This window comes from Trachinotus anak, unplaced genomic scaffold, assembly GCF_046630095.1.
Source record: "Trachinotus anak isolate AG129_WGS33_773 ecotype Australia unplaced genomic scaffold, CSIRO_AGI_Tana_v1 ptg000010l, whole genome shotgun sequence".
In the NCBI taxonomy this organism is placed as follows: domain Eukaryota; kingdom Metazoa; phylum Chordata; class Actinopteri; order Carangiformes; family Carangidae; genus Trachinotus; species Trachinotus anak.
Window position 1 is genome coordinate 10163698 of NW_027273861.1, and position 25009 is coordinate 10188706.

The 25009-nt window shown below is 41.8% G+C and overlaps 1 protein-coding gene across 7 annotated transcripts in view; it reads right to left on the bottom strand.

Annotated features, from left to right (window-relative positions):
* ncanb (neurocan b) overlaps window positions 1-25009 on the bottom strand; it is a 188225-nt gene that overhangs the window by 51534 nt on the left and 111682 nt on the right. For all 7 annotated transcript variants that reach the window (XM_071487450.1, XM_071487448.1, XM_071487449.1 and 4 more), the window contains one exon: window positions 10247-10363. In XM_071487450.1, the coding sequence (XP_071343551.1) occupies window positions 10247-10363 (117 nt within the window). The remainder of the gene's footprint in view (window positions 1-10246; window positions 10364-25009) is intronic.

Here is a 25009-nt window from a genome sequence, read left to right on the forward strand (position 1 = left end):
GGAGAGTGGAAAAAAGGAAAATTGTGTGTGTGTGTGTGTGTGTGTGTGTGTGTGTGTGTGTGTGTGTGTGTGTGTGTGTGTGTGATTGACAGAGAGAGTGAAAAAGAGATAAAGAAAGAAAGAGAGGTGAGTCCCGGAAACTTGGCCAGCAGCTCATTAATCTGCAGGTGCGTTTACACCAAAGAGATACTGCCTACAGCGCTCACACACACACACACACACACACACACACTAAGAGCCCTGCTGCTCATTCTCATTCAACTCTGCAGCTAGTATGTCCTTTGTTTCTCATTGTCCTGAGAAGTTTGGAGAGGAAAGACTGTCCACACTGATTGAAAAACGGGAAATTATGCCATCCACCCATCTCTTATCTGGCATGAACAGACTTGGTGCTCCCCTGCAGGTGTTTGAGGTTGTATCTGTGAGTTTCCATGTGCATGTGCTTGATCCTGAATTTTGTTTTCTTTAAATAACACATGAATTTGTGCAATTTTCAGACTGCATTTGCATGTACTCACAAGCGTGTGTGGATAAGTGTGTTTCTTTGTGTGTGCCTCTGTGTATCACTGCCTGAATCAGCTGCAGGACAAGCGGCTCCATTGAGGCCCTCCTGGTGGCGCTGGCAGGATTGAGGGTGCACGGTGGTGGTGGGGGGAGGATGGAGCCAATCATAACGCTGACTGAAGAATCCAGTGGCGTGGATGAATTAATGAGGCATGTGAACACAAGCTGAGCCAGCCAATCATAGCCCTTTAAGAGCTCCTCTGCTGCCGACAAACTGTGACAAACTGCTGGTTATCAATCACACCAAAGACACAAATTCCGCCATTTGCACACTAACAGTCTGATCCAGCCTCAAGCGTGGTTCATCCGAGTCTCTGTGCTGAGTCATTTGTCGTTATACCACTGTCTGTACTGCTGTAGTTGCTTTGGAAAACAACAATATTTCACCAAAAAGAATTTTCCATCAATGATAAAATGTTGTTTATTCTCATTCTTTGATGTTACTATTTTGTAGTCCTGAGTTCAAGTGGAACAAATAATTTTAGTTATGGTCTATGTCTGAAGTGAGAAAAATGCAAAGCTTTCCACGCAGTATCATTTACCCCTCTGCTTTTCACCATAGTATCTCAGTAATCTTTGTATGTCCATGTGGTTATATGACCGTCTTTATATAGTTCCTCCCCTTTGTAGGGAAGGAAAATCTGTCACATGCATCTATTTTGGTGTGTGCTGCTATCTCTATCATAACTGTATGGTAAATTTCTTTAAGCCACTTGTTGAACTCCCTGCATAGCTTTTGTCTACAGATTTTACATTTGCTTCATCTACACAAAAATCTGAATCTCAATTGCCTGTATTCAGCTCTATTATATCTGTGCTGTTGTACTGTATGTGAGCTGTTAAATTGTTCATCATTATATGAATCATCATTTCCAAATTGTACATTCTTTCACCCCTGTGGCCAGCACTGGATGCAACATTACAGGAAAAGCGGAAGCCAAGAAATAGCAGTAAAACTCCACAACATATTGACCCAACTGCGAGAACTTGGAGGATATGGAGCCAAACACATAAATCCATTCCATCATTAATGAAGGAATGAATGGGATGTCCTGAGGGGAGCAGTATGGCAGCACCAGCCCTTTCCATCTGTCTTCCTCTACCCTTGCAACTCACTGAGAATCTATCTATTTGCTGATTTCTTTTTTCCTTCCTCTACACTACACTTTTGGTAATAACTCTTTGCTTTATTGCATATAATACTGGTAGCTCCAAACAGTTAATTTCACTTTCCGTCTCAGTTCACCCCAAATCACTCGATTCTTGGGTATCTGCTGACAAATATCTTGACAGCCAATCTTGATAAAAAAAACAAAAAACAAAAAAACATCCATTATCCTCAGCCACAGCCTGTCCTTCCCATCTCCCTCTGTCGTCTTTGACCTCATCACTCAGATCTCTGGACACACTGGTAAGGTGGCTTATGGCCCAGTGATATTAATAGCCTCAACTTCATGAATCTTTCAGGGTCAATCATATGAGTTGATGTGAGGAGTAGGTCCCAGAGGATGAATTAGCTAATAGAGAACCCCAGCAGGAGTCTTTCTCTTGGCCTCTTTAAACATGAGTCATGCATTAGCTCTTCATATAGTCTTGAGTACATAGTGGTTTTATATGTGATGGACCCAAACAGGTGTGTGTGAGTGTGCGAGTGTGTGTGTGTGTTTGAGGCCAGATGTGTGTGAAAAGAAGAACGTTATTAAAAAAACAGAGAGTAAAAACAAGAATTTATTTTGTGCACCCTTTTGTTCTCACCCTTGTGAGCATATTTGGGAATTCGTGTATGCAGGTGAGTGAGTGTGTGAGCTTGAATAAGTTTCATTTTATGCATGAGTACAGAGGCATTTCTGTATGAATAATTGTACTGGCCTTTGACAGGAGAATACAGAGCAAGAGAGAGAGAAAGAAGCAGAGGCACGGAGCCGGGGGTGGGGGGATGATAGGGGAGGTTAGAGGTTGCAGGGGAGTGAGGAAGTGTGGCAGGAAATGAAATGTGTCATTTGGATGAAATGCTCGGTGGGTGGGGGGGCTACAGGCTTGTTTTCACCCCTATCTCTGCACTGCGGAGCATTTTCAATTCTGTGCTGTACAGTAGGCCAAAGAGCAGTGTGCTCGAGGGGTGAGGGGAGGAGGACAGGAGGGCAGGGAGATGAAGTGGGCAGGGGAGAGGAAAGAAAAACCAGAAGAAGAGTGATAGAAGGGGGGCAGTGAAAATTTGACAAAAGGGAGAAATGGAGAAATGAATAAAAGACGAGAGAGGGTCACTTTGCCATCAGTCGGTAACGTCCGCGTTTCTGTGGCTGGGGCAGTTGAGGGCGGCGACTTAGGGAAAAAAAGAGGAGAAGAAGGGCTGACAGAGGAGCAACAGGGATGACGATAAGAAGATGCAGAAATAAATGTAAGTAAAAGTTAAAAAAAAACAAACAAAAAAAAAAAACACATTTAATAAAAAGTGCAGAGGAAGGATGGAGAGGAAGAGCAGGGGAGAGGAAGGAAGAGGGAGAGAAGACTCAGATCTAATCACCATGATTGGAAACGAGGCGAGAGTGAAAAATTTTATAAATAAATAAATAAATAGATAAATAAATAAAAATGAGATGTGCTTCCTGTCAAGCAGAAAACCAACTGGAGGACATTGCTCAAGTTGGTTTATACTACAGAGGATGTTGCTATTCAATTTATTTTGCTGAAATTGACCTGGGACCACTTCCCTCTGTATCTGACTGAATGTTACTGTAGTTTGTTAGATGATGATGGGACTGTGTAACTGTGTTATGCCCACCTGCACTCTGCAGTTGTTGGCGAGCAGAGGCAGGAAGCTCTCTGAAGCAGCTCAGGTACCGTTATCTCCTCTAATTCATCATGCAAACGACAGAGAAAACGGAGGAGGGGAATCCGCACAGGGCCATGGGAAAGATGAGTGGAGAGGAAGAGGGTCAGGGGTTGAAAGACAGGTAGAGAGAACAATGTGATCAGGTAATTTCCTCCTTTTAACAGGGTCTTGACCTGACAACACATTCTGCATTTGAAATCCAAAAGGCACACTTCAACTACCAGCTGTTCGTTTTGATTCTGCTTTGAGAAGCCAAGGAGAAAGCGCTCCACTTACGTGTCTGTGTCTAGTTCTTGGCTGATCCAGATGCATATGAATGGCTCGCAGCTCAAAATCATTTACCTGTCTGCTCTCTCTGTCTCCTGACTGACTGACTCACTGATGGGCTGACTGGGGTCTTTCTGAGGAACAAATAGCAGTGGACCAGAAATAATTGCCCTACCTCCGGCTCCATTTAGAATCCCTGTGATTTGTTGACCTGTGTTCAGAGATAGACTGAGGCAGGTTAATATGTTTCCTCTACAACAAACCACATTTGAACTAAACAGAAATAGCTGTGGCTGTCAAACTGAATAAAATTTCTTTTTTTTTCATTTTCACAAAGGAAGAAAAAGAGAAACAATATAAATGGAAAACAAGGATTTATCTTAACCTTTAAAACAATCACTCAATACAGACAACCTCATCACTCTCCTTGCAGGTTCTTCAATCTAAATAAACTAGAAATATTCTACTTAAATGCACTTTTAACCCTGTTATATAAAAAAATGTTTACTGTGGGTACAGGCTTCAAGAAAAGGAAATGTGTGGGTGTTCATATTCACTCATTAATTTACATGACATGCCAATAATGTGCTGAGTTGACCTCACTGTCACAGTGGAGAATAGAGAAAAAGTGAAAAGTGGAGCTATGTAATAGTTCCACTTACTTAGGGGCCACTTGTTCTGGCCCCTGTGACTATATCAGTCCTCATCTGCAGACTGATGTCGCTCAGGAGCCTCTGACCTGCAGATGTTCAAACCTGTCTTTGATTTTGACTTCTACGGTAGCCCTGAGAGTTCACTGCAAATAGACAAAACACAAACACGCTGAGCTCTCAGGGCCGCCGCAGACTTCACAACTACTTTACACATACACTGAAAATAAAGTTGCCTGTGTTGACTTTGGCAGCTGACCAGACTGAATCTGCTGATGAGGCTCCTGGGGTTGGAAGCTTTAAAACAAGCAAGTAAGATGACCTTGAGTTGAGATGGTTTTTTTCATCTGATGTTTTTTAAAGCCATGAATGAACTGCTATCTGTAGAGTTACGTGGATTAGCTGTAAGTTTGCAGTGAAATCTGGGAACAGTGACTTGTTATAGCAGCAAAAACAAAGGTGTAACTAATAACTGTATTGATGATGTTTGTTGAGTTGAGGACGTGAAGCAGATATGAAGAACACTGATGCCCTGGTGCTGGTCCACTTGAATCATTCATGTTGTTAGTTACACTTGTCTTCATCATGTTTTAAGCTCTTGGTGAATAAAGCCTGCTGTACTGGAGAAACGCAACGTGTTTTAATTTTTATGGACTTGCATTGAAGCTCAAACTGATCAGCATGTTTGTTCCCAAAATAAGGAATCAGTTTCACTTGTGTCTGTCAAGATGTGAACAGTGAGAAAGGCCTGATCACTCGCAAACTGGTGAATCCTCTAATGAAGGAACAGTAAGTCTTTTTCACGGCAGACATTTTGACTTATATTAGGAAAAGCAAGAAAAGCTGCTCTATTCAATTTCCAATTTGCACCTGTGCTTTGTTTTAAGTTCACCACACTGAAACATTTTTTATTGAGCTGATATCATACATGTGTACTTTTAGCAAGAAAAGTTTCCACTGTGAAAAATGTTGCAGCAAGAAGAAATATATGCATTGTTCTGGTTACATGCTGTCAGTGCTTTTTGCCTATGTTTGTATGAGACTGTCCTCCTGTAAAAAACAAGCCCATAGGCCTTTTGTGCAGTAGGTTACTATGACCACAGTTCTGTTTTGTACTTAGGCAACATCTAGTGGCCGTAGTAATTATGACAAAGGGCGGTGACGTAGTTTTTAGAGCAACAAAGTCCATATTTGGAGGAAGTTGGGGTGCATGGATGGGTCAACAAAACACAGGACTTTGATTCAGGACAGTGGTGTTCAATTCCCATGTTGAAGTAGCAGTTTATGTTGTATCTATCATGACCATTCGACAAAATTAACCACGTTGTTATTATTGTAACCATGACAACAAAGTTGGTGAGGTTCTAATGTTGAGGAAGTACTTATCTTAACCCAAATAACAATCTTTTCCTAAACCTAACCAAGCCATGACGGTTATTATAGTAACCATGGCAATGAAGGTAGGTACGCCGCTCTTGATACAGTCAGCGTGTTTATTATTGTACCGTTGACAACGAAGGTCTGGTACGCCTGCCACACCACACTGGTGTGTAAGGGCTTTAAAGGATGAAAGGATGATGAGCCTTTTTTCCCTCATGTCATAGTGTATCTGTGTTTTGTGTAAACCACAAGAAGGATTAGACTCATAACGACTGAGATATATGACTATTTTATCTGGACATAATCAGTCGAGTGAATATCCTTAGGGGTGTTTTTTTTCCTTTTTTGTTTGGGGCCATGTTTTATTCTCTCATATCTGCGAACAAATGATCATTTCAGCGAGGGTGAAGGAAAATATAATTAATTATTATATCTCAGCATACAATCATCAAACTGACAGACTGTGCTGTGCTTCATTAATCACTTATTCTGCTGCAGCATCCAGACTTTACCAACTGGTTCGAATGATCAAAGGGATAGTACAACCTGGGGCTGGGTGATCTGCCCAAAAGATCAAATGACAACCTTTTCAGGTAGAATCACAGTCCACAATCTGACCTGCGAGTATCCCCTCAGATTTAGTTGAACTCGTGATCACATGACTAGTTGTGCATATGATTGCTTGGACACAAAGCCTGTCACTTCAACTAAAGGCTAAACGGCCAACTCACAAATCTCTGCATCCTCTTTCTGCTCTGATTTTATTCTGAAAGCCCTGACTGGAAGTTGTGATCATATACATCTGCTGCTTTGACGCTTCTTTCAGATGTTTGGCCACTTGCTGCAAATTTCTGCCCAAAACACTGTCTTCTGTTTATAAAATGTGTCACAACCAATCACCAATTTGACAGCACTGATAGTTATTTATGAGGTGCTCTATGTAAGTACTTTAATTTGAAAGTTCAGTCACTGCTGTGGCTTTTCCCACCTCGTGTTTCCTTGCCTGTAACTCCGTCTTGACCTGCGGTTGGAAATTGAAGGAAAATGTCATCATGTTAAGGGAAGATATAAAGGAGAACTCTGTGGAAAGAACTGAACTGAGGAAAGATGCAATCAATTATATTCAAAGAGGATGTTTGACTAGTGATTAGCTACAGCCAAAGTGTACCAAGCTGTTCTTGACTCAGCTTCTACCGTTCTGAGATCAGTTATGATATCGCACGCATTGCAACCGTTAAGAGGCAGCAGTAGCAAGAAAAGGAGCAAATGACGCAAGTTTATCAACTCTTTTTTTGGGCTGCTTGGTTCTGCTTGGTTCTGCTCGGTTCTCCTTGCCTATCTATAAAGGTCACTGCACACCACTGTGCTCAGTCTGCCATGGTGAAACTACAATGGTGCATCAAGAATTGTGGGACAGCATTATCTCCTGTCCTTTCGTAAAGGAAGGTCCAGTGTTTCCCATGCCAAAAGAAGATAAGATAAGAAACACTGAAGCTTCTTTCCTTATCATTTATAGAATTCAATCAGCTCTTATCATGGCTGCCATCGAGATACTTCTGGGTCATTTCACTTTGTTAGGAACCTTCCTAAGCAAAAAAAGACTTTTCGACTGCAGCCCAGGACTACAGCCGGTTCTCATTTGGAGAACTGGTACATATGCAGCTACACCAAGCTCACCAAGGCTGCAGAGCACTGCAGTTAGTGGGTTACCTGTTAAATATAGCAGCTTTTAATGACAGGATCTGTACGATTCATTTGAAAAGCAGATCAAAAGTAAGATTGTCCGTCATATCACATCACCCACCCCTCAAAAACCAGGAGCTTAGATTTCTGTCATGGGTGTTACACATTATTGTTCACGCATCTTTACTGGCACCTTTGAATTGAGTTAGGACGAAGTAAGGAATACAGATGAGGTGAAGAACTTTGAAGATGAGAATCTATTGGAGTGTGAGCACTAACACTGATGTGTCCACACCAGCTTCTTTCTCTCTTTTTCTCCCTCACCCTCATAAATATTAACTACAGACCCACAGTAGAAACACAAGCCATCAATAATGCAGCTCCCCAAAATGTTTCTTCCCAAATAATTGCAGCTATAAGCCAAGTCCTGGAGACAGCCTCTGAGGTGTGCTGTAGCTGTGGTGCCACTGCTTCATTTTGACTAAATAATCATTTCACATGGAGAGCAGAGCAGTGCAGAGGTACTGGTCAATATGCTTCTCTGGCTATAATGGGGCTGTGGTGGCTGCACCATAACTTGTTTACAATTGGAGGAGAAAGAAAGAGGCCTTCAATAGGCTGCTCACCTTAAAAAGGATGAGCTGAAGGAAATGAGAGCTGCTGGTGTGATCGATTAGGGCACATGTTTCTTACGGCCCTATTCCTCCAGAACAGGACTGTGTTGCGTTGCTTAAATTGTGGTCAAGCATTTGCTGTTATAGGCAATTAACCTTTCTGACTTTGGCTGTAATTAATATATAAAAAATCATCAGATATGCAGCTGTTTAGCAAAATAACAACAACACACCGGGAAATGCAATTAAACACTCCTGAGAGAGGAAAGCCGAAGGAAACCCAGCAGGCACAGGACCTGTAACATCAGTAAGATGTTGAAATGACTAACATCGTACAGATGTTGAATTTAGGCTGAAAATTAAAATCAGTTTGGCATCAAAACCCAGCACTGGCTCGATGAAGTTGGCATGAGACATCTGCAAGATGTTGGATTTGTTTGCTTAACAGCACAACTTAAAACCAACAAAATATCAACATCAGCTGTCGTCAGCATTTTACGTCAGTTTGACGTTGTCCTGACATTTAGTACCGGACATCACAGCCTACATTCAACAGCTATCTAAAAGCACTTGGTGGCCAGCTGCGTGCCTGCAGGGAAAGACACATGAGCGCAGAACTAATCAGTAAATAGCAAATATTTTATGAATGTGCCTATCCCAATATTTTGCTGAAATGTCATAATTTACTCTAATTGCCTCTAAAACCATTAAGTTTTGCCCACCTTAATTACAACCTCAAACCAAACTGACTGCAGCAAATAATTACAAACTGTGTGTGTGTGTTTATGTGTGTGTGTGTAATTCATGCCGTTAACAGGTATTTGTCACAGTTTATTGATCCAATGCTAAAATGTTGATTGATCTCCAATGGTGTTTAGGCACAGACACACCTAAATGTTGGATAACATGTTTTTTGGGGTAGAAGTGTTAAAGGTTATTGATAATCAAACCCAGGACAATATGCCTCTTTTGACCCTTGACCCCTGATCTATGACCTTTTCCCATAAGTAATGACCCTTAAAACCCACGCTCGTGATGTTGTGTTTGTATGCATGAACTAACACAGGATTCTGTCCGCTCTGTGTTTTTTTTTTTTGCAATTCTGATGCAGTATCTTGTTTCAAAAGTGTTTCAAAGTGATTTCACCCAGATGAATTTCCCATATTTAATCAGAAGAACTAAATGACCTCTCTGATTTGCTCCGAGACCTTAAGTACAGCAAATGGAGCTCAATGCTCAAAACAAGCTGTGTTAAAAGAAGGAGACTGCTGAAAGCATCACAAGCCTTTGCCAAAAATGTAAGATGAGAATTTTAAACGCCCACATTACACCACGAAACAGTGCAGCTTATGTATGTAATCTAATATTTACTATGCTTCAGCCCACGGTTCTTTGGCCAGGGCCCAGAATCAATGTGCCAGACTGAACGCTGTCAACAGCAACTTTCCACCAACTGAGATGTGTTCAAGCTCAATCCAACCCTTTGGGGTACGTGTTGACGAATTTCTACAAGTTTCATTCAGAGTGAGAAAGTCACTTTGATATTTTCTGCCAATATTTAATCTACTTCTCCTTTTCTTTATTTTTCTGTCTTCCCTCATCCACAGCAGGATGTGTCGCTGCTCCAGCACTTTAATCAGCCACGCCACCCCTCACTGAGCTCATAGCCCCTCTGTGGCTCATGTGTCCTTGCATGTCTTTATCACACACACACACACACACACACACACACACACACACACACACACACACACACCTAAAAGAGTACACAGCCATTTTGTGACAGCCACATTCTCCCATCACACAGCTGAGTGGAAGGATGAGATGCCTACTACTCTTGGGGCAGCACGTGAAAAACACACACTCGTGCAGAAACCACACACATAGCTGAGCACATACAGCACATATTCAGCAGTCTCTGTCACAACTGAGTGACTTGCAGCATATGGATATTCCCAGTTCACTTTCAGTCTGGGATCTTGATCCAAAACCGCTGAACCTGACAGGAAAGGCGCCTCTTTGCTTTACGTGCACTGTGATTGGATCCAGAGCCCTACTAAAAAAACCAAAGCCCACAGAGGAAAACTCGCTGGCGTTTTTCTCCTGCATTCACTGCACAGATGAGTACATACGCTAAATGTTATCTCAGCATATGCCAAGCTCTCTTTCCCTTATGCCACAGTGACACAGCTTCTATCTGCAGCTGCTGACCTCTGAGGTTTCCCTCGCTCAGACCTGACCTGGCAGAAACTCACCGATCTCGCAGCTTTCCCCGGAGAAGCCCTGAGGACAGTAGCAGCTATAGCCGTCACCTTCCTGCAGGCAGCTCCCTCCATGCAGACAGGGGTTGGTCTGGCATGGGTTACTCTCCGCTGTGAAGAAAGACATACAGACAGAAGGTGGAAGAGGGTTAACTGTCAAATGTGATATTTATAATTTATTTTCTACAGAGAAAGAACATTACAGAAGTGCCTCCAATGTTGACAAACTACGACAGGCAATGAGCCAGCGTTATGCCCCTCTCATTATCCTCACATAGCCTGTCCTCTCGCTGCTGTCTGTCAGAGACAGAGGAAGAGGACAGTGTGTAAACTCATCGCTGTCTCTATGACTTTCTACAAGGTGACAGATTGGCTGTTGTTGCGTCTGTCGTGGCCCTGTTTATGATGACTGATGCTCGCCAGGCGAAGGACAATGTGCTGAGTCGACCCCCTCCTGCCGTTCTCCTGCCTTTCATCCCTGGTCCTGATGAGTCAAGGTCCTCATAAATCAGCTGATCATCACCCCGTCATGCATACTGGTGGGCACCTATTTTTATGGCACATTACCGGGTTGCAGAGGAAGTAATAAACACATTTTACGTTGCAAGGCTATAACTCCCTCCCTCTTCCAGGGAAATGTTTTGGCGGATGAAGGGTTGATATTGAGAAGATTAAGTCATAATTATTGCTCTTATATTTTAGGATGGGATCGAGGAGGAGAATTTGACAAGGACAGTTAGAGCGCAGAGCGGGCTTCTTGTCAGGATTTTTTATTCTGAGAGCAAAGAAGGACTGTGGGGAACTGGCTAGATTAAGTGTCTTTTTATTATCCAATCCTGATAGGATTGCAGCCCCTGACACAATCTGTCAGGCCATCTAATACACTGCATCTTCTCCATAATAACAGCCAGACTCACTTAATCATGTATGAGCAGGAAGATGCTATGCAGAACACAGAGCGCAGTTCCCCTGTCGTTTATATGTGTGTGTTTGTGTGTGTGTGTTTATGCATGTGTTTGCCTGCAAGCACGCGTGTGTGCATTGCTGGATGTTTATTTGACCCTGACTCATTGCATGCTGGTGAGATATAACGTGAGTGTTTGTTCAATTTCCTGTGAAACAGGGTGATAGACTCCAACCACTGCAGACAGGCTGCTGTTGATACACTAGGCAGGGGAGATGATGGAAATGCTGCCTTTGAAAATACATAAAAGTGATTCGCTGAATGAGAAAAACCATTAGAGACAGGCTCATTTCTTAAATCAACAGCGGGGAGGGAAAAAAAACAACACTGTACGTGATTTGAAAACATAAAATTGCTTAAAGGTTAATGATATACTGATGGAAAAAGGTAAAATCTGCAAGTGCTGAGCAGCGCATGACATGTAAAATAAAAACCGTTCTCTGAATATGGTCAATGTGAGCGCCTGGTCTAAAAATGTCAGGTAATGAGCTGTTAGAGTCATTATCCCTCCATCCATCCACCCATCCTCTTTGAGAGAGTCAATAATGTTTCACATTTCAGCCATCAAACTACAGCAGAAATAAATAATGAGAAAAACACTTTTTATGGTAAATTATTAATGTTAGTGATGCAACAAGTTATGAAGGTACTCGTTTTACTACATTTCCCAGTTGCATTTAAGTAGGGGAACAATTTTCAAAATCATCTCATGTTTCCAGTAGCAAGCTATTTCCTCCACATCAACTTGTGTTTCCCCTCACCTCAACTTCAGCCCAGCCTCACGCTCACCCCAGCCACTTATCAGTGCAATGCCTAACCATAACTTAACCCAAGCCTTCACCCCAACCATGGAAGGCAACAGTATGGTGATTTGGTATTTCAGGGAGGGGAAGAGACTTTCTGCTCCATTATCTCTCCTTCCAACTGCAGGTGGGGCCAATCAGTTAAACTTTAAGAGCCAAGAAACAGTCTCAAAGAGTCACATCATGCACATTTGCCCTTCAATTGGTTTGAATGATACATCTGCTTAAAAGTCACTGCACTGACTCAACAGACAGAAGTGAAAGTTACTGAAACCGAACATTTAGTTTGATGAGCTGCTTCTGATCGACTGAACCCAAATAAAAAACTGGAGCACATGATTCACTTTAGCAGTTTAATAATTAGGTGCAAACAATGAATGTACCGACACATACTGCACCTTCTTCAGAGTCAAACAACAATGGCAAAGATTTGAAAAAATTTAATAACCTCCTCCAGGTAGAGATTAGTCTTTTTTTGGTGGGAGGTAATCTGTGGGCCAAAGTTATGAGAGCACTCACTGAAGAAGGAAGGAGCTGCAGTGTGAAACAACACAGCCCATGAATATTCATAACCAGAATCAGCAATGACCTCATAAAACCATAAAAGAAACAACATGATTGAGTCCATGTGGTTCAGATGTGTTTAGTGTGTATATCCTCAGTAGTTTGTTGACCATATCTCCTGGGAAGGAGGAATTCTTATAAAGCCCCAGAATTTGAGCGATGCAGTAGATCCATGATTTGTTTGAGCACAGCGTCTGGCTATTGCATAGTTCATACTCTGATTCTGACTAACAGCTTTTTGTTCGGGCAATCTGTGATTTAAGAGGGTGTTTGGTCTGGCCTACATAAACCATCCCACGTGGACGTTTCAGAATATAAATAACACGAGTAGTGTTACAATCTATGAATGAGTTCATGTTGTGTTTTTTGCCTGTATGTGGGTGAAAAAAACTGTTAAGAGTCAGAAGAGTTAGAACAGAGACGGTCTCTGTAGAATCTAGAGTCCAGAGTGTGGAGCTCACAACCAGATACTTTTTTTTCCCTTCACAGTGACATTAACATTACCTGCTTATTGTGTAATGTAACTATGAGCCATTCCTTTATCAGTGGAATGTATGGAGGAGTATTACCCTGGTCTGAAAACAAGAATAAGTTGTTTTGTGGTTAATTACACCACAAAGTATGTAAGTGCATGTACGTATTACATTACCTAACAGTGGTTGCCTCTCAGTGTGACATAGTTTTGTTATATTAGCCATCATTTTAGTTGCTACTTTCAACTAAAGTGTAGTGCTCCTGTAGCTTGACCACTTCTGATGAAGAATAGCTTGGAGCTTCAGAAAGAAGCTTCTCCACTGCTCCAAGTTACAATAAATCCTGATGATAATCTGCTCCCAGCACCACAGAAAATACCACAAGTGATGTGACTTTCACTGATCATTATAATTCTGGGCCATGTCTTATTAAAGCATCCTCAAATTATTGTTTTGCTGTTGCCACATTGTCACAACTTGACTACGTGCTGCACTCTGCCATCACATCAAGTAAGGGTGGTTAAAAGCATGTCACCAACAGTGAGTGTTTTCATGAGGGAAAATAGGTGGCGGCGGGAGATTAACAGCAAGAACCTAATTCTACTTTCACTGCTGCTGTCCATAGCAGTTCTTCAAGTAAATTAGGTGATGTGACATCAAACTTGGACGACACTCTCTCAGGGTGACATGTCCAAAACGTCAAAATGCTGCCTTTCTGTAGGATATGCTTTTCAAGGTGCATCACTTTTATATAAAAATGCTTATAGCACCTTCAATTGCAAGTGGTCGCTTTCTCTATCCACTGTGAAATTCGATGTCTTTGTTGAAAGATCAAGGTGACACTTTATGAAAAAATGTTGTGTGTGTGTGTGTGTGTGTGTGTGTGTGTGTGTGTGTCTGTCTGTGAAAAAACAGCTAAAGCTAAAAGGTGGCTAGCCTAGCTTAGCAGAGTAGCACACCTGCTGTCTCTAAAAATCTAATATGGACATAAGAGAGCTGAGAAAGCTGCAGGAACTAACCTTCTTTGTAGATACTGCAGTTTCACCTTGTGAAGATTTTCCAAAGGAAGAGCCTCTCTTTCTCTCTGTTTTTTTATGTCTCATATAAATTCTATGGCATTGATTTTTTTGGGTAAAATAATCAGCCTAGAAAGGTATAAAATGAAGACATTACGACCCTTCTGTCTGTTTTTCAGTTTTCTAGCCAGGCTGAAAACATTAAACCCTTTTTTCCTCAGCCTGTCTCTTTCTGTTGTTACCTCTCTACATCTCATTTTAGGTGAAAGAAGCCCAACACATTGATATTTGAAAAGCTGCCAGTTTATGAAGGTTATAGAAATGTGTCATCCACATTCATCATGCTAGCAAACTGGCTAATGCACAATATATATTGTATGTTGATTTAGCAGCATTTAGGGTTTAATGGCTCTCTCCCTGTTTATAGGTGTTCACCATTAAAATTGGTTTTGTTTAAAAGCCAAAGGCAAAACAGAGATAGGGATTTTTATAGTCAACATGTAAGACTTTAAAAAATGCAAAACTGTTGCGGCATTACTGTGTATATCACTGCATTCCATTTAGGTGAGCTACTGCCAGGGTGCTGGTATTGTGCATGCTCGCTCACTGTCATGGCTTACTGGGACACTTAATGGAACTGAATGAAATGTACACTCACCGACCACTTTATTAGGTACACCTGTTCAACTGCTTGTTAACGTAAATATCTAATCAGCCGATCACATGGCAGCAGCTCAAGGCATTTCGACATGTAGACATGGCCAAGATGACCTGCTGAAGTTCAAACCGAGCATCAGGATGGAGAAGAAAGGTGATTTCAGTGACTTTAAACGTGGCATGTTTGTTGGCGTCAGACAGGCTGGTCTAAGTATTTCAGAAACTGCTGATCTACTGGGATTTTCCCGCACAACCATCTCAAGGGTTTACAGAGAATGGTGAGAAAAAAAGAGAAAATTTCCAGTGAGCTGCAGTTCTCTGGGATAAAATGTCTTGTTGATGCCAGAGGTCAGAGGAGAATGGCCGGACTGACAGCTGATAGGAAGGCAACAGTAACTCAAATAACCACTTGTTACAACCATGGTATGCAGAAGAGCAACTCTGAACGCACAACATGTCAAACCTTGAAGTGAAGGGCTACAGCAGCAGAAGACCACACCGGGGCCACTCCTGTCAGCTCAGAACAGGAACCTGAGGCTACAATTCACACGGGCACACCAAAATGGGACAATAGAAGATTGGAAAAGTTGCCTGGTCTGAGATTTCTTGAACATGATTCAAACACTAATGTTCACTGTACTCAAACGGCCTCCACAGTCACCAGATCTCAATCCAGTAGAGCACCTTTGGGATGTGGTGGAACGGGAGATTTGCATCATGGATGTGCAGCCGACAAATCTGCAGCAACTAAATGTGGACCAAAATCTCTGAGGAATGTTTCAAGCACCTTGATGAATCTATGCCACGAAGAATTAAGGCAGTTCTTAAGGCCAAAGGGGATCAAACCCGGTACTAGCAAGGTGTACCTAATAAAGTGGCCGGTGAGTGTATATATCCTGTAACTTTTCCTGCTACAGTACAACCAATCAAAAAGAGTATGTGGAGAAAAGTACACATGTAATCAGTAAACAAAATACTGGACAAATTCAAACTGATCAGATGAAAAGTGAGGGATGAGATTTTACAGATATCATGAGGGAAACATAAAGGTGTGAACTTCATTTCACAGCTGTACATAAAATATTTATTGAGATATTTCATTTAAAACCACAAATGTTAACCTCATGGTGGCGCTAGAGGAAAAATCAGGGGATTACCACAGTTATTAGAATTTATGAAGTTATAAAAATTTCATGGCAATCAATCCAGTAGTTACTGAGACATTTTGGTGCTGGACTGAATGATCTGTTTTAACACCACACATCAGATGTGCTAAGGTGAAGCTCCAACTGCTTGAAGAAAGAGTTTTGTTCAAAACACTAAATTATATTGATTTTCTTACAATATCATTATATTCACTTTTATAAAAAGCTTATATAAAGTTGGGGACATCTCATAAAGTACCTGTGAGCTCTACAACCCCTCCCTATGCATTTATCTCCCTGAGACACACTCGTACTGCCAAAGATAAGCCTGACATCTGAGTATCTCTGCATGCAGTTATCGTACAGGAAACTCTGAAACACAGCTCAGGTGGACATGTATCTGCTGTAGTGTAAAAGCCAGTGATGCAAGCAGTGAAGCTGACAGCTGTGAGGACCGGGTCATCATGTAGCCTTAGCGAGGAGGGCTCCAGGGGCCAAAAGGTGAACTTCTTATGACCACTGCCCCAGTCAATCACACCACAGAGAGTAACACTGCAGCTCCACTCTCTGTTGATATCTGCATTAATGCTGCACATGGGTCCTCTTTGCCATCGTGAAAAACGAGAGTGACTCATCTTAATAAGTAATCCATAAACTCATGACAACTGTGCTTATTCATGTGTGTGGGCATGCGTGCATTGAATGCCTAAAAGTATATTCCCATTGGTCCATCTTTCTCCACTAAAGAAACTATTCATTGACGTAATTTGACCAGTTCCAGCAAAATTACCTTAATAATGAACTGAAAAGGACTTTTCCTCAGCTACCATCTACCAGCACTGATAAATGTTGACTGTGCTGTCTGCAGTAATACAGACAAAGTGCTGTGCTGTAGCAGAATAGGACATTGATCCAATCTTCAGACAATTAGCAATGACATCTTCCACACAAATGAGACTGTGTTCTTCACCATCTGTCCGCAAACAGAAGCCCGCCCACTTAGCAGCCTCATCATATATATGTACAGCATACAGAAAAGACTGAGGGGTTATGGATTGTGCTACTGCAACAACATCTCAGACCAAAGGAATTTTCTGCATGAACGGATGAATCAGCGCGTAGTAGGCAACTTAACGTGTAATATAAAATGAGATGTGACGGGCTGTTATTTCCATGGATGACATTTGACATTTTGCTGCTAATTAGGAATATTTGTGCCAATACATGTGTGTTCAAGCACATTAAATGAAAATAAATATGGAAGTGAAAAACAGATTAAAAACGGTGTGAGTGATCAGGTAGAGACCCTGCTCCATGGGAAAGCGAGAAGAGAGGATACAAATTAAAATTTAGTAAAGAGAAGCACAAGAGGAAGAGATGGACTGAGAATGTCAACGAGGGAGGGACAGGAAGTCACAGTGGGAGCTATCATACATTTCCTCCTCTCTTAATGCTTGCTGCTAGCTTATGATTAATTACACGCTGGTCTTAAAATAGGTCGCCTCTTCCATCCCCACTGTGCATCTTTCTTTTTCTGTGTGAAAGACAGAAAGAAAAAGAGAAAGAGAGGAAGCTGGAGTCCAGAGAGGAGAGAGGAGGGAGAGATAAACTCAACATGGAGATGGGCAGAAATGAAATGAAGGCTTACAGGGGTTCAGCTTTCAGGGCTGAGGTTTGTGGTGTGGCACAAATTCATACACACAAAGTAGATAACGTAAAGTCTGCTGAACAGATACAACTTCTCTTCGTTTCCAAGCAGAATATTTTTAAATATGAGACATTTTCCAGCTCTGTGAGGTCATCTTAAGTTTTTTTCTAAGCCTCTCAGGAGAGAGATTATCTTAGCGTTGTGGCATATTTGGGAATCTACTCCCCGATGTCAACTCGCACATACACCCTGGATTTAGAATGGACCATAAAAGAGGATTGCGATAGCAAAAATGCCTTGAAGTCTCAAGCTGAGTGGTTAGCAATTTCATCTGAATGGAAGCCTACAGAAAAGGTTGTGCTGACAGAAGCACACTGACTTCTGCACGAATAAACGTGCGACACACACCCACTCACAGCCAAACTGCACACACATGCACTCACATTTACTGTATATACACCTGCTTATCACCCACCGCGTTGCTGTGCTTAGACTCACTGAACCCTGTAATAGCTTTGCTGAGACAGATCATGCCTCGGCCTGTTCAAGTGTTCCCCTTCTATGAGTGTGATAAGCCATCACCTGGGCCCGGCAAGAACTGCCCCGTTAAAATTTAATGCTACAGTACGTCCCTAAAAGGCAGTGAGGCACACAGAACAGTTAGCGCCATATGGATGGCTGTGCTAAAGTATGGGCTTAAATATAGTCATTGTCGTCATCACTGTAATGTCTCTAAGCATCTGTAGGGTGAAATATTTAAATTGTCACTTGCAAGATGGCTACAGTGAACATGTGTTTTATTCATTGATGCAGAGCAAGAGAAAACATAAATTATGTATCAGTGAAAGTGGCTCTGGCAGTCATGAATATCACCTAAACCTGGTTCAACAGCACAATCTGGAGCAAACCGAAACTAAGACTTTTCTGCAGGTAATTCGTTGTTACTTTAAAATGGAACAAAGTGCATGATGTGTGACTGAAATTATATATGAAAGAAAATTCTGATTTATTACCACTAGGGTCATATTTTCTTATGTTTGGCCATCATTGCTATCAGATATTTTTGTATTGAAATCTGCAAACACAGCGGCATTGCTACAGCGAAATCCAACAGGGTAGGAAATGAATGGTGAGATGATCGATCAGATGTAAAGTCAGTGATTCATAGCACAGTTTGCACACACATCTACAACAAGTGCAACAGGTCAAAGCTTGATGCAGAAGTTGTGCAGTAAACTGTTAGATGGTTAAACACTTTAGGGTTTTTCTTTGTTTTCTCTTTGTCTTATGTGGCTTACCTGTTTTTTTTAAAGATAATTTTTTGTAAAACTTGCCTTCATTTGATGGCTGAGAAAGACAAAAAGGGCATAAGGGGAGATTGGGGGTATGACATTAATAAAGATACACAGCTGGAATCAAACCAGGGACACTGCTGTTTATATGGAAAACACCTTAGCCATTCAGCTTCCATTACACCCTAACCAAGCAGGCATGAAGCTGGCCACCGCTGTCATTAGATGTTGGTGTTTGGTTGAATGTAGGTTGAGGTGTCCGGTGACCAAAATTCAATGTCAGGACAACGTCTAATGCAAACGTTCATTTAACGTAGAATAGTGACGACAGCTGACGTTGACATTTAGTTAGTTTTAAGTTGTGTCGTTAAGTAGCCAAAATCCCTCTCCTTCTAAATGTCTCATAACAAATATCGACATTTTAGTGGTGAGAAAAACCCAACATATACTAAACATCAGCTAAACATCACAATGTCAGTTAGTGAATGTTGGGTTTAGGCATCAACCCGATTTTCATTTCCAACCAAAATTTTACGCCAGTCGGACCATTAGGGTGGTTAGAGTCAAACGGCTTTCTGACGTTATATTGACATCCGGTGCCAGGAGGGGATCTTGGTTCTTTTATTTGGTTGATGTCTTTTTATGAGTGTCGGCGTGTTTCCCAGCTCATCTCAGCAGTGAGGACAATGTTACTGTTAAACATTTTTGTAGCCAAAGCTACAAAAATAACACTGATGTAAACCAGTGAAAAGTGTTACAACATGAACTGTTCCATGAAGAAAATTACACCCATCCTGTAGTTCAGCCAGGTAACACAAAGCCAGTAACTCAGTGTAATGACTGTTTGGCTAAAGTCTACTGTGAACTGAATGATCTGTATGACCTGATGACTCCAAGTTTCCACCTCTCCCCTGACGGGATGGACAGACCTACAGACAGGATATGTATCAACGTGTCCCCAGACAGGCGAGTCACTCACTGCAGATGAGCTACAATTACTGCCAAGGCAAGCTGAATACACACCAGGGGAAATATGAAACCTATTTCTGCTGAAATATAGATAGCACTTCTCTCTAGCACAGAGATGCAGACCCCAGCGCAGTCTCAGATAACTTCAAAGTGATTGATTTACAGAGGTGAGCTACACGAGGGCGGAAAGGGAGGGCGAGAAGGTGGAGGAGGAAAGGAAAAGAGATGGAGACAGACAGAGGTTACGGTTACTTGTTGGTGGAGCTGCTCTGGCTCAGGCTGATGATGTCAGTGTCTGACAGTGTCGATCTAATGTGAACAGAGGCTGACAGGCTGCATTGTGGAGTATTACACCAAACTCCTACAGTCTATGAGGTCATACACACAGCTTGCCTCAGTGAAGCCAAGCTTCCACCTCTCCCTTTTAACCCGCTGCACCAGCCATCATTCTTAATAGTACTCAAGATACAGCCGCAGGGACATGATATTATTAATAGAGTACGAAATGGAAAAAAAAACTTCTCCTTTACAACATTTAACATTTTACTCTCTTCGCTTTCTATTGAGATGCTCTACATGAAATGCAGTTATGTAAAGAGAGCGAAACAAATTGACGTTATAAGGAAGATCACTGTGACACTTGTGAAAAGGGGCTGCAAGTAAACATTGCTTACTTTCAAGAATACAACTGGTCTAAACCATGAAGAAACTCACACTAAGGGAGAAAAATAGTCACATTATATCCAATTTGATAGAGAGCAGATATAAAACTCTGAAATAAAGAGCACTTTCTGACGTGTGGTTGTAAAGGTCACAAAACTGCAGAACTATTAATCCAAGGGGTCACATACAGTGTGAAGTCAGCTGTTGTACAGAGTAATAATATAAAACTTTATTGATCTCTCCACAGGGAGATCAGAGCACCTGTTCAGCTACTGAGTGTTTCCTAACTGGCAGGAGGTCAGTGCTCAAGGACAACTGAGACGTTACTGTGGATACCTTCTGAGACAGAGCCTGAACCCAGCTTGATCACATGAAAGGATGCGGATGCCACCCTGCACCCTTTTGGGACTGTACTCATATCTTAGAGGGAAGGTTGTAGATGGAGCAGGTGTAGCGATGTGATTACTGTACTGAGCCTGAGCAGAGCAGCCTCTGACAAACTAGGATTGATGAGCACTGCAGGGGAGAGAGCAGCTATTTCTGTCTGTCTGACCACATGTGGTGCCCTGTATCTGCCTGCACATACACACCTGTGTGTGTGTGTGTGTGTGTGTGTGTGTGTGAGATCAGGGGTGAAAACAACACTGGATGTACGTTGAACATTTAATCCATTTCAGCAGTGAATTCGTTTTTAGTGAGAGTTGCAATCAACACTAAGACTACCTTGCCAACATATTAAACTGTTCCAAGTGATTATTTATTTAAATAGAGCTATTATTAATTTACAGTCATATCTTTAGTGTAAATCAACCCTGCAGGTGTATGTAACATAAGAGACAGAGCAAGAAGAAAAGAAATCTAATAAGACTCAGAATACACTTTCGCAATAAAGATATACAAAAACACAATAAGAAACTCACATAGACAATTTTAGAACAGCGTTTCGGATTCTATTTCAATCCAGAATCCTCGTCATCGTAAACTGAAACTTTCCATTTTCAACTACACCTCTTTTCTACTGCATAAAATGTTTTCTTCCTCTCTGCCCAAGCAAACACACACACACACACACACACACCATACAAACTATGAAAAAGCATGACACTTGCAATTAGCTACAGTGCCAGAAGCCTGAGACAGCAGAAAGCAGCCGATGCGCTCTTAGTGAGCACCTCGTGGACCGAGCGTCACACTGAATCAGAGAGGGACCAGGGAAGAGCAACATGCCAGCAATTCAATACAACCCTATTCAGCAGGCCTGCACAGCGAGACTGACGAATAAAATTGAGGGTCTATTGTTACAAGAGCGGCACTTGTGGTGTCTCCATTCGTCCTAAATAAATTGCATTATCTGGGCTGTCAGAGTGGCAAGAAAATAATCCATCCTGGCTTATCATCACAAACACATTCCATCCACTTTGGGTTTTTTCCTCTTTTCTCTTCAATGTGTCTTTACTCTCATTTTAAGAGCTTTGTGAAGGGAGAATATTGAATCAACCTCATTCCCCTTTTTTATGATTATCCAACAATATTTTACACACACTAGACTGAGAGTAAGCAGAAATTATGATTTACTGTCAGTGATGTATTAGGAATTATTCATATTGTGATTTACTGAAAAGAACATGTATTGTTACGCATCGAGTGACGCCACAGTGGATTCATGCACGTATGCACAATTAACATGGCCTCAAATTTTATGAGACTTACTTCAGATTTTCTTGGTGTTGCAAACAGCAAAAACAAATCGTTATGAAATGAAATGCACTTTGTTCATCGGTGTTGAGTTTTTGTGCTTGTGGAGGTGAGGTGCAACAGATAAGAGCTACATGAAAACCAAGTCGTGGAAAGTGCAGGCGTGTTGTTATTCCGTCTGGGTCTGTGTGTTACTCAGTTTTTAAGAGACTGTAAAAAACGAGCCCATAGATTGTCTGTGCAGCAGGTTATTACGAGCCACAGTTACGTTTTATTGTTAGGCGACATCAAGCAGCCGCAGTAATTACGACAGGAGAGAAGGAAGAAGTCTGGTAACAAAGTAGATAGAGTGAGAAAGTCTGCGTTAGGAAGAGTTTGGGGTAGATGGGTCGGTCAGCTAAACACAGGAATACCACACGGGAAACTTGTGTTCGATTCCCATGTGAAACTAGCAGTTAATGTTGTTTCTTTGAACCACTTTGTCACTATTGTAACCATGACAACAAAGATTGTCCAATCTTAAAGAAACACTTATTTTAACTCAACCCACAATCTTTTCCTAAACCAACCTAGTCCTAACAAAGTTGCTTTTGTCCCTAAAACTAACTAAGCCATGACCATTTATTATTGTAACCATGGCGATGAAGGCTCAGTACGCCGCTGCTGGTATGCTCTGTGTGTATTTTTATAACTGTATAATATCTAATGATGACTATAGTGTGGTATACCTGCGGCCGTTTGAGGAGTCACTCCTATGGGTCATATCAAATAGTTGGAACAAATGACTCATATGGTTGTTCAGGTTGGAGGACTTGTTGGTTTTTAACTCTGTTCCATGCACCAGCTTAAACTGAGTGACTGAAATGTGCAGCATTACGTAATAATCCCGAGTAATAGATATAAAAACTTTGATTGCGTACTCTCCAGCCACTTTACACATTTTAATCAACATCAAAAATAGAAGTGCAAAGTGGTTATAGCCAGAATGAATATCTCCTCCATTGCTTCCACTTCAGTGTGTCATGTCAAACTGCACAATGATCCATTGTGATTTAAAACCTAGACTTGAGACTCATTTTTTTAGCCAAACATTTTTATTAATGTAGGTTTTTGCTTGTTTTTATGTGTTTAAATTGTCTGTGGGTAACATGAAAGGTGCTTAACCCTCATCCATTATTAGTATTATTACGACAGGAAAAGCACAGCACACAGGGAAAAGGATCTACTCTTGATTTTTAAAATGCAATTTTTACTGCAATATACTGTAATTATAACAGTGACTATGTAATTGTTTAAGTTAAATCTGATAGGGATGACTCAGGAATCAAATACACAGAACAGCTATTGTGTGGATCACTGTTTCACCATTAAACCATGCATCACTACAGTAAATAAACTGAACAGACTTTCAATATCTCCACAAATATAAATTCAACCTACAAAGGCACATCATCTGCCCCTTTACGACACATTTGTGGTGCTGGATATTTGCGTCTTGCCAGTCTGAAGCTCACAGTGACACTATTCTCCTGCTTGGAGAGGCTTATTTGTACTCTTCTCTTGTCTCTGTTTGGTGAGCCAGATTCATCCTGTCCCACTGTGATTGGCACAGCTGCTTAAAAGGGATGAGACCAATATTGTGACTGGCTGAGAAGACGATGATTAATCGCCAGACCCTCCTATTTATATTCTACTTCTCCTAAACCTCTGGCACATATTGTGCTGAGCCAATATAAACACAGAACAACAAGTATGCTTGGACACGCCTTCACTGACCTTGCTCATTTGCTCACAACAGTTTGTTCCTAATATGCCACTACCAAAGAGCTGTGAACCAGAGAGAAAAAATCAGGGCACACACACACAGATGCACGCACACACACACACACACACACACACACACACACACACACACACACATTGGGCATCTCATACTCCCTTGCCTGCATGTTGATATTCCACTGTGGTTACTATCAAGAAGTCGTTCTGACAGCAGAGCAGCTCTATTAGGAGAAGCAGGCTGTGGGCACGAGGCTCTGTCTGGAGACCTGGTTAAAACTCAACATAGATCTAGCCTACTTTACGTGAGCTCACAGTGCGCCTGCTAGTTGACTCTGAAAACAAGCTTGCCTCGTAAAGTAATCATCACACTTTGCAAACATACCCTTTCTCTTTATAGCGCACAAGATCCTGTAATTCACACCTTCATAACCGCCACCTGTACCCATTTACAATCCCTCCTTTCAGTTAGACGCCTCATTTTTTTTCCTGTCTATGCATCCTCCTCCCTGCTGGGACAGATCTATGGGTGTGTTTGACGTGCCCTACATGAAGAGACCCCTCAACCCTTCCACCCGCTGTGGGCTGGCTGCTGCATGATGCGTTGTGACTGACGCCAGGAGCCAAACACCCCTGCCACTGCTCCTCTCTGCCTTCAGCGCCGGCGAGAGTGAGTGAAGTCAGTCAGGAAATCTGGCAGCTCGAAAACCCCAGCTGGGTGCACTCATCCTCTCCGCTGCCACTCCTCTGTAGCTAGAAAATACCTCAATTTGAAATCATACATTTTGCTGTTAACCTTGATGGCAGGCGGCTCCATTTTCGTCAGCGTGCGCCTGCATGTCTGACTGGCTAAGTCGCAGACGGATATGTGTGTGTCTGACGGCAAATGGAAAATGAAAATGTGAGAGAAACATCTCAGGGACGGTACTATTCAAAATCTTGTTGAATGTGCTACGATCATAATATTCCCTCTATTTCCACTGTGTCTGGTGAGCGGTTTCGCATCTTAAATCCATATCCACATTATATTCGTTTAAAGGTAATAAAAGCAGAAGGAAAGCTGATCTGAAAAACATGACTGGGTACTAT